Raw genomic sequence first — 12,332 nt, 5'->3', positions numbered from 1 at the left:
GGTCCTGTCATGCTGAACCTCCCACAGCGCGGCCTCCTGAGCCCCCTCCCCGCTCCACCCCCCCACCCCGCCCTCCCCTTCCTCTCCCCTTTCTGCGCCTTAAGAGTTTCCCAAGCCCGTTTCCTCCTTTATTTCGCTGCAGCCCCGCAAGGGAGGCAGGATTCTCCCCATTTACCAGATTTGACAGGAGAGAAGCCTGCCTTCCCCGGGCAGGGTGGGGGGGGGGGGGAGGTAAGTGAAGAAGCCAAGGTCACCCAGTCATTGGCGGAACGCAGCCTCAAACCAGCCCTTCGGCGGGCCCGCCTGGAGCCCGGCGAGGTGGGCCCAGGCTGCTGGCACGAGCCCCTTCTTTTCTCGGCTGGCACTCGGGGGCGGGCTGGCCACAATGACAGGTGAGCCTGGGTCGGGGACAGTTGGGGGGTGGTGCGCTGCGCGGGGCCCCTGGCGCGTGGGCCTAGGGCGCGGCCGCCCCAGCCCGCCTTGGCGCCCGGGCTTGCGAGGGCCAGTGCCCAGAGGCATGACGGGGCCCGTACCTTTGGCCGGGGGTACTTGGCGCGTCCCGGGCCCGCCGGCCAGGCCCCGCCCCCTGGCAGCAAGGGCGGGGGCAGGGGCGGTGCCGGCGGATTGGGGCGCGGGCGCGCGGTGCTCGGTGCGCGCCACCGCCCCTCCCGCCCAGCTTGCCGGCCTGCCCTCCCTCCCCCTCGGCCCGCTCTCCTCGCCCCCAGCCCTCTCCTGTCCTCGGCCGGGCGGCCCGGCGCGCGGTGCGGCGCGACGATCGCGGCCTGGCGATCAGGGCACGGTGGTCGTGGCGCTCGAGGGTGGCGCGCAAGGCGCGGGGCGCGAGGCCAGACCTGGCGCAGCGGGGCGTGGGGGGCGGGCAGCGGCGGAGTCCCCAGAGGAGAGCAGGGGCAGGGGGGTGCCGAGGTAAAGGGCAGGGCCCGGGCGCCCGGCTGCGAGGGGCGGGAGCTACAGGCGCACCTCGGCACTGGCGTTGGCCGGGTCGGTTACGGGGGCCCCCGGGGCGGCGGGAGGGCCGCGGGCGGGGAGGGAGGGAGGGAGGAGACGGCTGGGCTGGGCGGGGGGCTTGGCCGATGGGGTGCAGGTGGGCGGGGACAGGGGCCTTGCTGGAAGAGGCGCCGCAGCGAGGTGGCGGGCTGCGTGCGCAAACAGGGCGGCAGCCTCCTGGGCCCAGAGAACGGTGAGGCCTTTTGGGTTGGGCGCCCCAGCCCCGAGGGCATGGTTCGGTGTCCAAGGCCACCGAGCTGGGCGCGGGGCACTTTTGGGGGAGGGTCCGACCGAACCAAGGAGTTGGGGGTCTTGAGCAGACCCAGGAGAAGAGTGTGGCTGGGCCAGAAGCTGGAGTTCATGGGCAGGGCGCAGCTGGCGGGTGATGGTGGGCAAGGATGGGCGCTTTAAGGGCTGGCATGAGTGGAAGGGGACAAGGAGGGCCCAGAGTTTGAGTATGAGCATAATTTGGGAGTTCCATGTCACTGGGTGGGTTGATGAGTCCTGAGCTTTGGCGATCACAGAAGCCTTTCCTGGCGACCAGTTCTGAGTGAGGGGAATGAAAAGGGCTAGGATTTGGAGAAGTAGTTTGGAGGCCACGTCTTGGGACACCCGGTGCTCTGATGGCCTCCTGTCCCCATGCGAGGGACTTTGCGAGCGATGTTTCAGAGTGCTGTGATTTGGAAGCTTCAGCCTAGGCTGGAGTTAAGGTCTTTGTGGTGGCCGGTCCCTGCCTTCCTTCCTTTCCAGGCCTTCAGGATTCAGCTGAGTTCCTGGGGGGAGTGGGTTAAAAATTCCTTCGGCCTACAATCAACCTTACAGTATCCACCAGGGGTAGGAGGGACATGTACATGCGTGACTGCAGCAGCATTCTCTGTCTGTCGTGGAGCCCTCCTGGCTTCCTCACTGTTGCCATAGCAATGCCCTATTGATGGTGTATTTATAGGGGAAGAAGCAGGCGCTAAATTTTGGGGAAGGTGGGGGAGGCGGCCTCATAGCAGCAGCAGCAGCAGCAGCAGCAGCAGCAGCAGCTACAGAATTATTATTGGAGTGGGCCATGCCCTGTGAGCTGTTTGAGGGGAGTTCCTGGCTTGTTTGAAGGTTAAAAATGAACTAATAACTTTGGCAGGTGTCAGGAGAGCACTCATTCGCGGCTATGATCTGTGTGGGTGTGCATGCACCAAAGTCAGGTGTGTTTGGGACAAGAGGGGGCTATATGTAAGCCGTTATGTAATTTTTCCACATCAATATGAACAAACACAACACGGCAGTTCTCTTTGATAAGCAGTGAAGTGTATGGTTTTCTATCTTCATTTATTAGTACAGCCTTTACTCATTCTTTTCAAACCCTGACACAACAGCTCCATTTTTAATTCAGTGAAAACCCTTGCTGTTAGGCATGCCACACTCACACCATCACCATGTGACTGGCATTGCTACCCCCCTGCAGGGAACCGTAGAGATCAGTAATGAAGCAGAATTTTGAGATAAATAGTCCATCTTCACTCTTCACTCTTCAAACATCAAGGGCCAACTTTTCTTACAATGGCAGACCCATCTGTTGACAGATTCATTCATTGATAGTTTTGGATGGGATCATTGTGGGGTTCAAAAGAGAAAATCCCCCTTGACATGATGTTTCCATAGACGGATATTAAATTTGCTGTTTTCCCTATAGCTTTAATTTTATTTATGATTTATAGCCTGTTTGCCAAAAAGATTAGAAGGTATATTTGAAACATACATGAGACTCTGAACACATAAATAGAAAAGCGTGCGCCACGCTGCAAGGGAGAAGCATATGTGCTCAACAGCTGGGCTTCCAGCGTGCCTGTGCTTGGTGGTCAATGTTAACACTGAACTTCCTGGCAGCCTAGGCAAAAAGGGTGGCACAACGGGTTACACCATTCACATGTCTTGCATGCATGTAGTCATAAAACCAGAGCTTCTGCTTGGGGAGGGGAGCAATGGGGTGATTGCTCCCAGATGTGCTCTGGAATACGTGTGTGAGTGGGAGTCTGTGGTGTGGAGCGCACTGTGCTGTGGCCACAGTTTATATAGTGGTGGGGTAATTCCTGAGCGGGAGCGAGGATTTTGGACAATAGCTCACATTAGAGGCAACGCTTGCATTGAGTTTCAGAAGATCCTCGGTACACTGTCCGGTGCAGACAAACACAGCGGGTCACTGGGGTTTGGGCCATGACTTCTGAGATGGCTCTTGTTGCCTGCTTCTTCAACATGTGCTGCCTGATTTCAAGGAACATGCTTCTCATTAGAGGTATCGGAGACTTGCCATTGTGAGCCAAACGAGTTCCAAAAATTGGTTCCTGTCTCTGTCACTGTTCATGTGCTTGACCTCACCTAATTTTCCATCTCTCTGAGGTCCTTTGCGACTCAACAGTGCAAAGATTTGTTGAGGGAAGTGAGGAAGAAGAAACCTTGGCCTGTAGGAGGGTTTTTTTTCTTCTTTCTTTTTTCTTTCTTTCTTTCTTTCTTTCTTTCTTTCTTTCTTTCTTTCTTTCTTTCTTTCTTTCTTTCTTTCTTTCTTTCTTTCTAAATAAAGTCAACCCTCAGGTCTTCTACACTTTCTGAATCTGTTCATGGGGGAAAGAGCCAGAAGGTTAGCTTTGGGCTCTGCTGGGCCTCAGGGAGCTCTGGGAAGAGAGCTTGGGGAAGGATGGGAAGCTGTGAGTGGCACAGGAAGTGACATGTCTCACGAGGTGCTGCTTTCACCTTTGACCAGGCCAGTGGGGGTGGAAGTCACATCCCAGGGCCAACAGGGTGCCCTGTAGGCTTTGGGGTGTGATTTCATCATGACTCTGCTTTTCTCCTTTGCCAGGCAAGTGAGACGCTGGGTCTGAGGGAGCAGCAATGGCAGGTGAGTTTGCCAGGACCCACACCAAGGGGGGAGGGCCCATGCCCAGGGGCTCACAGGAAAGGGGCATGCTCACTTTTCAAGTCCTTCCCAGCCGGCCTGTCCCCAGGGTGTCCCTGTAGATGTGCACCCACCCAGGCCACTATGAGAGGAACTAATACAACAGGCTGTGGGTAAGGGCGCCTGCTTTTAGGTAAAGCCCTGCCTCCCTGGGCCCTGCAAGGGGCTGGTTGACAGGGGAACTAGCTCATGTTTACAGACACATATAGCTGATACCATGCCGGGTGCCTGGGCCATAGCTGGGTCCTTCCCTTTGGAATAAGTAGATTTGGCCAGCACTCAGTGACACTTTGCAGGAAGCATCTGTGCCCAGCCTATGAAGGCTTAGATTCTCCACGTAGATCCTGCTACCCGTTTCCCAGAGGCACTCTCAGATTTGTATGCACCCAGTGCCCCAATCTAGCCCAGACTGGGTTTGTACTAGATTGTCTGGGGCTGGGCTATTGATGATGTCACAGGTGGCCGTTCAGGTGGAGGGACGCCACCTGGTAGAGTCGTATGGGGTGATTTGGTATTGGTCATCGGCAACATGGCCTTCCCTCAGTCAGATCTCAGTTTGCTCCATAACACCTGAGGCCCAAGTCTCGTCGGGTCTGTGGTATTCTAAGCAGGTACGTCATGGCATCAGAAAGTCAGCCCTTCGATCCCTTTTACAAACGCCTTCCCGTATCTGGGGTCGTGTCTTGCCTGCCAGCTTTGTATTGCTTCCCTTCCTCATTGTGCTTCTCTGTCTGGGCTGAGTCTGGTTTGAAGGAGCCCCTGGGCACCTGCCCATTCCAGGTTTCAGTGCAGCTCTCTCCTCAGTGTTTCTGGAGGCCAAGAATGCCCATTCAGTCCTGAAACGGTTCCCTCGTGCCAACGAATTCCTGGAGGAGCTGCGCCAGGGTACCATTGAGCGGGAGTGCATGGAGGAGGTCTGCAGCTACGAGGAGGTCAAGGAGGTGTTCGAGGACAAAGAGAAAACGGCATGTACTGCCCTGGGGCTGGCTTCTGGGAGCAGGGGGAGCTTCAGGAATAGCAAGAGCAGGGCCTGGTATCTGAGCCCAGTCGGAAGCCATAAAGGAAAGACAGCCCAGTCTAAGGCAGAGACATTGGAGCCATAGCAGGAGAGACAACATGTCCTTAGAATCCCAGCTGCCTGATTCTGGGGGCCTCTTCACTTGGGAGCATTGTCCTTTGTCCTGAGTGCATTCCACAGCCTCTCTGATAGCTCCCAGAGGCCAGTCAGATGGGGCAGGGTGGGGAGCCGCCACAGGCCCTGCCGAACATGCCAGACTAGCTGAAGGTCTCTGAGGTCCAGCTGGGGCATGAGGTCTTGCATGTAAGTGTAAGCGGCCCTTCTTCTTTTGTAGATGGAGTTCTGGAAGGGGTACCCGAATGCAGTCTACTCAGTCCGAGACCCTGCACAAAGCTCAGATGCCATGTACGTGGTCGTGCCCCTTCTGGGGGTGGCGTTGCTGATTGTCATTGCCTTGTTCATCATCTGGAGGTGCCAGCTGCAGAAAGCCACCCGTCATCACCCCTCGTATGCTCAGAACCGGTACCTAGCCAGTCGCGCCGGGCACAGCCTCCCCCGGGTCATGGTGTACCGGGGCACTGTGCATAGCCAGGGGGAGTCCTCGGGGCACCGTGAGGCAGGGAGCAACCCGCAGGTGGTGCTGGGGCCCAGTCGAGGGAGCAGAACCACGGTCCGCCTTGAGAGCACCCTCTACCTCCCTGAGCTCTCTCTCTCCAGGCTGTCCAGTGCCACTCCTCCCCCATCCTATGAGGAGGTGACTGCGCCCCAGGAGAGCAGCAGTGAGGAGGCGAGTGTCTCATACAGCGACCCACCCCCAAAGTATGAGGAGATAGTGGCCACCAACCTTGGCTCGGACAAGTAGTAGGACATCTGTCCCGTCCGGAGTGAAAGCCTCTTTCAGGGGTCTCCTATTTTCTTTTTAACTTCTCAAAGACTGTGCCACCACAAAACAGCCTTAGTCTCCTGTTGCCAAATGATTTCCTAACCGTGGATTTGTAGGAAGTCAGCTGTCAGAGACAGGTGGAGGGGGGTAAAGAATACCCATGCATCAAGGCCCCTGGGGAGAGCCACAGGCTAGAGAGCCCAGCTCTTCCAGAAGCCCCCATGCTCCCACCATCCTGTCCTCCCATCAGGAACTGGCTTCTCTTGTGCCAAAGGTATTACCCCGTTGAGTTGACTGTGGCCAGAATGTCCATAGGCTCAGGCCCCGAGACCGCATAGCTGGCTGGAGACCTGTCTGTGTCTGAAGCTTAGGCCACAGAGATGAGGGAGAGAAGCTAGCCCTTCAGCAACCCCTTTTCCTCAACAGTCCTGTGCTTCTTGTCCTTGCTTACACTTTGAGGACAGGGACAAGGACTGAACAACAACAACAACAAAAAGAGTAATAACCAATAAATAAGTGACCAACATGATAAAACAAAACAATATAACCTGGGCTATTCATAGGGGACTGAGGGAAGTCAGATCTATAATACTCCCCTGCCCCAACACCCACCCCCATGCTCCTGACCAGGTTAAAAGGATGAGGGGCAGGGGCCCAGCTGCCAGACTGAGCAAGACGCCTGCTTGCATAAACTTGGCCATTCTGGAGGCTAGCTGTGGTTCTAGTGTACTTGGCCTTCTGAAGACCTTGGCTTTCCAGACATACGTACCGACTGTGCTAAAACTGCTACCCACTGGCCTGAGCCCAGTCATAGCCCTGGGAAAACTAACGCTGGTGACCCTGCCTGGGGAGCCCATGGCCTCTGAGTGGTTGGGAGTACGGGCTGGGGTAGAGAGCTGAAGTTTTCTCCTACTGAGGTTGATTGGCCCATGGAATGACTAAACCCATGAACTTGGCCTCCTCAGCACTGTGCTTTCTGGCTTTGAACTTTTAGGATACTTCCCCTTTCTTGAGCAGGTGCATTGAGTTGAACTTGAACTTCAGATGACTGATTTCTCCTTAATGATGGTGCCCACCTGGGGAAAAGATCCCGAAGTGTCCCTTTTTAGAAATTTCTTGGTAGGGGAGGTGGGGAAGCCCGTGACATGGGGTCGAAGGCCCATTCAGGATTTGGTGTGTTATTGCCAGGTGCTGGCCCGTGTTTAGTAATCCCTTTCTGTGGCCCAGGAGCTGTCCACCTCTGCATTTCAATGAGGCTTTGGACAGCAGTGGGACAGAAGTGACCTGCCCTTTAACTGACCATGACCACGTAAAAGACTCTCGACACCACTTCCCCTCACCCCTGCATGTCCATCCTCCTGGCCTCAGTGCCAAATCACTTTTCCTCTGTGGTGCTTTAAAAAATGTAGCAAATTTTTGTGGGGTCCAAAAGAGTGCACAGCCAGGGTCTATCGGCAACCACAGTGGTTTAAAACCCACGGAGAAGAGAAGCTTCTTTCTGTCCAAACAGCTCTCCAAGATAGGCATTGGGCCTCATTCTTTGACTGCAGCTCTTCCTCGAGGCCACAGATGACTTCACAAGTCCTGAGGACTTGCCCTGGGACATGCTTTCAAGTTTAGGAGGCTTGTGTTCTTATCTCAATGAGGCCACCAGCTTCAAAAACTTGACCCGGTGGCTGGGGTTTTCCATCCTTCCCCCTACCTCCCAGGCCTATGGGAGGCTGACTGAGCTAATGCCTGTGCAGTTCTTGAAGCACCAGGGAGCTAGTGCAGTTTGCCCTTAGGAAGATTCTTCTAGAAATGTGTAGCTTATAGGAGACCAGTCTTAGTGGAGGCCTTCATGTGACTCTGATGTTGAGTCTCAACTTGGGGAGTCAGTCTCCTGCCAGTTGACAATTTCTGCCCCCTCCTCCATCCCCGAGAACTCCCTGATGCCAGAGGTGCTGACCAGGTGCGTTCCACCTTCCCTTCCTTCCCCTTTTTCTCCCTCCCGGCCTCTAACACTACACTCCTGCCCTTCCTCACAAAGGTATTTTTGGCCTAGAAAGGCCCTGCTTTTTCCACAACGGAGACTGCGGTCACTCCTGTTTGGCCATGTTGGAGGACCTGAGGCGGCCTGAAGCTCTGCTGCCAGCCTTGCCCTCCCAGCATTTCCTCAGGCAGTTGCCTGCGTGTGACCTGGGAGTGTGAGAGAAGAGAGCCAGGCATGGGCCCCACTGGCCAGAGCCAAAGGGAGTATGCCGAGGAATGCCTGCTGCCTTTGGCATCTGTTGAGCCCTTCCCTGCCAAGCTGGGTGGAGATGGGAGGGAGTGGGAAGCAGGAGCCTGGCCCGGTGGAGGACAGCACGTGTTGTGTCCTTCAGGCACTGAGCGAGGGCCTACAGGGAGAGCGCACAGGCAGCTCCTAGGGCCCTGTGTTCTCCTGTAAAGGTGCTTCGCAGGATTCTTTCAGGTGGGCTTGCCACCGTGGTCTCTGGGACGTTTTCTTTTGCAGTATATTGTGGAAAAGAAGACTGTACAGTGCACAATGGTCATAATTCGCGGTGCACATTTGGCTTTTACGAATGCTCTGTATATATCTTTTCAAACTCTGTCTTTGTATGGACGTTGGTTTGATGCAATGCTAAATCTGTAGTAGCCACATTTTTGTTGTTTTTGGACTTTGCGTGTGTGTGTGTGTGTGCGCGCGTGCATGCGTGCCTGTACACATGTGCACGTTGCCTTTTCTGATATGCTTCTCTGAAACAATAGCCGGTGTGTGGCTATATTTGTACCAGGAGGGTTCCGGTCTGAAGGGAGGAATGTCACCTCCTGGGGCTGGACAGTCTTTTGGACAGGGCCCTGAGGGAGGAAAACTGAAATTAGCTGTTTGAGCCCCGCAGAGTCACCACCTTCTGCCCCCACTTCACAAAAAGTTTTGGGAGAAGACTAAGCAGCCCCACCCTGTGGGCCTCCGCCCTGTGGGACCTTTACTCACACACTCTTTTGGCATGGCCTCCTCCACCTCTGCTTCTGTTCTGTGGGTATCAACAGCTGAAGGAGATCTGAGCACTCCTGGGCCTTTTTATTTTTTATTTTTATTTTTTGGTGGAAAAATGTATGACTATTGACTTTGGGACTGGTGGGGCTAGTTATTCAGATATTTTTCATTAAGAAAAAAGAGAAAAGGCTTTAAAAAACTTTTTAAGACTTAAAAACAAGAATCGCAAGCCTGTTGTCCCTCCACACTGCTCCCCATCGCCTGGGATTTTCAAAACGAAAGCACAAGAGAAAGGTGAAGCGCACAGGTGCCCAGCAACACCTAGCAGGCTGATCGGGAGGCCAGGAGCCTCCTCTTCTGCTTGTGAATCCCACTGCCATTGGTGCGAATTCCTTAGGGTGCTTGGGAAAACAGGAATCTGCCTGGTGGCTTGGATGTGGCCTTTCTGGTGGCCTGAATATGAGGAATTCGGGACAGGAAAGTGTCTTTTTGTTAAGGAGTTGGAGCCAGATGGTTCCTCTCTGGCTTCGGGCTGATCTTTTGACAACCAAATGGCATCCCATGAGAAGAAGGAAAAAACAACACTGTCTCTAGATTGTTCTTTTGCCTGGGGTGGGGGGTGGGGAAGTGGGGGGGGCCCTTATTCACCTACACTCTGTGTTTCTAAGAGTGTGCCTGTGTGCTATGTCTTGCGTGTGCTCTCATGTTCAAGGCCAAGATGGAGAGTTGGGCAGCAAAGCTTTTCAGCTTGACAAGTAATGAAGCTTCATTTCAGAATTGTGCCGATTCAGAAACAAGCACATCCTCCCCACTGAAGTCTGCTCATACTAATCAGTATAATTAGCTAATTTCAAAGTACTGTAATCAGACTGCCTGCAACCATGGTAAAAGCCTATTAATTTGAAGCCCACTAATTCAGAACTTATAGAAAATCACAGCTTAAGATAACTCATGGTATCTGCGATTCTTGCTCTGTAGAAATATTTGAAATATTCTTCGCTTTAGTCCATGTTCAGGGTCCTATGTGTAAGAAGGATCTAGTTAAAATGAGCACCTTTTTCAAATAAAAGGCTCAAGATATCAGGGATTCCTTCACCGTGCCTTCAGCTTTGGGGTTCAGAAATTCTTATGTGTAAGGCTCTTTCTGCGTAGGATGGTCTCTTGGTCTCTCTCCATTGTAGGAAGGGTGGGTGCTGCAGCTTTTCATTCTCCTAGCCTGCAATTTAAAGTAACATAACTGTGTATCTTGCTAAATATTCTGTAAAGCAGATGTTTTGCTATCAGAGTGGCCACTCCCATCATTTGCCCCCAAATATTAAACTTAGGGAGCTTTTCCTTTCACAGGCTGTGGGCGGTGAGTGTCTGTCTAGCAAGAATTTCTCTGACAAGGAGATCCAAATAGCACACCCCCTTGGGCTCATTGCCTCAACAGTTGTTCCACTGTACTGAGACATCTGACCGTTGAACAGTTCCTGCCCTTCCCCCGCCCCCAGCCTGAGCATTAACACAGATATTCAAAATTGGAACAAATCCCACAGCTGCTTTTGCCTCCCGATCTGTGTCCCCTTCCGGATGCCACTTTCCCAGGCCTGAACACACCTGCTATTTCTCTCTGTGATTGTGAATTTGTGACAGTGGAAACCCTGATATGTGCAACTGAGCTTATAGACATGATTACTGTGAAATGGATTAATTTTGGTACCACTTTAAACTGTGCTTGTATACATGTGTTGACCCATGTCAGCTGGGAAATCTGTACATTCAGTAGTATGTCAGAATTTTACTGGAGCCTGGGAGCAACCAACACACTTGCTTCTGTTTCTCTCTCTCTTTTTATAATTGTTGAGTTTAGCTGTTAAATTTTGTCTCTTTCTGTACAAGAAGATAAAAATAATAAAGAGCACATAGCATTCACTCGTGTCCTGTCATCAAATCTTGGATCCCTGCTGACTCCCAGACTTTCACTGGGGAATGGATGATTGTGGGCCAAACTTGTTTTTCCCAAAAGTCAGACTGTAGATAAGGAAACAGCCCAAACCAGTTTAGAAGCAGGAAGCAGGGATGTCCTGGGTCCTAAAGATTGTCCTCATGTGTGTGAGATGATCTCCTGCCCCATCCCCCTGGGATGCTGTTAGTCACAACTTCCCTGTCACCTGATCCCTGGTTATTAGCAGAGTTGTCTCTTGCTAAAAAGATACCTTGCTTGGTTTCAGAGCTGGGGGAGGGGTGGGAGAGAGAAATGTTTCTGTGTCCTGTTTTGAACTGGCTCTGCTTCCCGAATTCAGAAAATGGCAAGAGTCAGAGGGCAAGGATGCCCTAGCTTCCCTTTGGTGGAAGCATAGTCTTAGCCCCAGACACTCCCAGCTGTTGGTGTGGGGTGAAATATGGCCGTGGGACATTGCCAGTACAAGCTGGGCCGATCCCCAGTGATGAAAATAATCCACCCTTTAATAGGAAAAGCCATGGCAGTGATGAGAAAATGACAAAGAAACTTAGGGCCTCCTTCAAGGATTGAATGTGGAGGCCAAATGCCAGAACTGACAGCCAGGGGCCTTGGGTTCCATTCTTACTGGGGACTGGCCTGTGGAGTGATGCCAACCTTCTGGGGATGTGGAGAAGTCAAATGAATACTCTTCAAGCAGACTCCAGGACACAGTTGGGGTCACATTCTGAACATGGGTTTTGAACTTTAGGCTCTTTTTGTCGGAAACAAGCATTCTAGGCAGTGACTTAGAGTCCCAGGCTAGCCCATCTGAGGAAGATAATACATGAGGGAGGCCCCAGGCTCCCAAAGTCCCTGTTGGGGCCTCCCTTTCTTGTTTGTCTGCTGTACCACACGACCACAGGTTGTGGGGCCAAGGTATTGGGATTGCATATAGACCGTGAGGGCAAGTCAGGGGCCGGGACCTAAAGGAGTGATGGCAGGGAAAGGGGCAGAGACTACTTCCTGGGTGTGGCTTGGGATCTCTTTTGTCATTCTTTCCCCAAGTCTCCATCCTGTTTCACTGCCAAACTCTTCGAGCAACTGGTCTGAGACTGCACCTAGTGAAGGGACAGAGGGAGTGGGAAGGATCCATAAGTTGTGCTTGGAATAATCATAGCCGGCATTTATTGAGCACTTAGGTTATGCCAGGCCTTGTGGATGCATTAACTGAGATAATCCTCCCAACAAACCTGTGATAGCTGAGGGAAGGAAGGCCATTTGACCAAGGGCTCACAGACAGGAAGTGCTGCCCTCATCACGGGAACTCATGTCTGCCCTAATTTCCCCACACCCTGGCCACTCATATGACACTGGTAGTCTCCTTTGGAGGTCACTTTGCTTTTGTTTTCCTGTTGATTGTCTCTCCGGCCAGCATCCCCATACCTCCTCCTGCCCAACTGTTAATTCCACAAGCACAGGGACCATGTAAAACATTTTTTCCCCACTTCTTTAGAACTCAGCACAGTGGCTCACTGTCAGTGTTCAATGAAATAAAATGTGTTGTTTGATTATATTCTCCAGTTAGGA

The 12,332-nt window shown here is 52.9% G+C and overlaps 2 protein-coding genes across 6 annotated transcripts in view; both read left to right on the top strand.

Moving 5' to 3' along the window:
- Positions 1-270: 270 nt before the first annotated feature.
- Positions 271-10,735, top strand: PRRG3 (proline rich and Gla domain 3). Of its 5 annotated transcripts, none has more exons than XM_087860383.1 (4): positions 271-392; positions 3,845-3,883; positions 4,745-4,905; positions 5,293-10,735. In XM_087860383.1, exons 2-4 carry the CDS (start codon positions 3,877-3,879, stop codon positions 5,818-5,820), a joined length of 696 nt encoding a protein of 231 aa, XP_087716509.1. In that variant the 5' UTR covers positions 271-392; positions 3,845-3,876; the 3' UTR covers positions 5,821-10,735. The 5 variants fall into 5 exon arrangements, with proteins under 5 accessions (XP_087716509.1, XP_045646455.1, XP_045646456.1 ...); XM_045790499.2 differs by lacking the exon at positions 271-392 and adding an exon at positions 646-924; XM_045790500.2 differs by lacking the exon at positions 271-392 and adding an exon at positions 1,048-1,198.
- Positions 5,306-12,332, top strand: part of FATE1 (fetal and adult testis expressed 1) — a 26,612-nt gene continuing 19,585 nt past the window's right edge. Inside the window, exon 1 of the mRNA XM_045790501.2 lies at positions 5,306-5,363. The gene's annotated coding sequence lies outside the window, so the exon portion shown is untranslated. The remainder of the gene's footprint in view (positions 5,364-12,332) is intronic.

This window comes from Ursus americanus, chromosome X (assembly GCF_024610735.1).
Source record: "Ursus americanus isolate L20-20 chromosome X, mUrsAme1.1.p, whole genome shotgun sequence".
Classification (NCBI taxonomy): domain Eukaryota; kingdom Metazoa; phylum Chordata; class Mammalia; order Carnivora; family Ursidae; genus Ursus; species Ursus americanus.
This window is presented reverse-complemented; position numbering and strand designations above follow the sequence as displayed.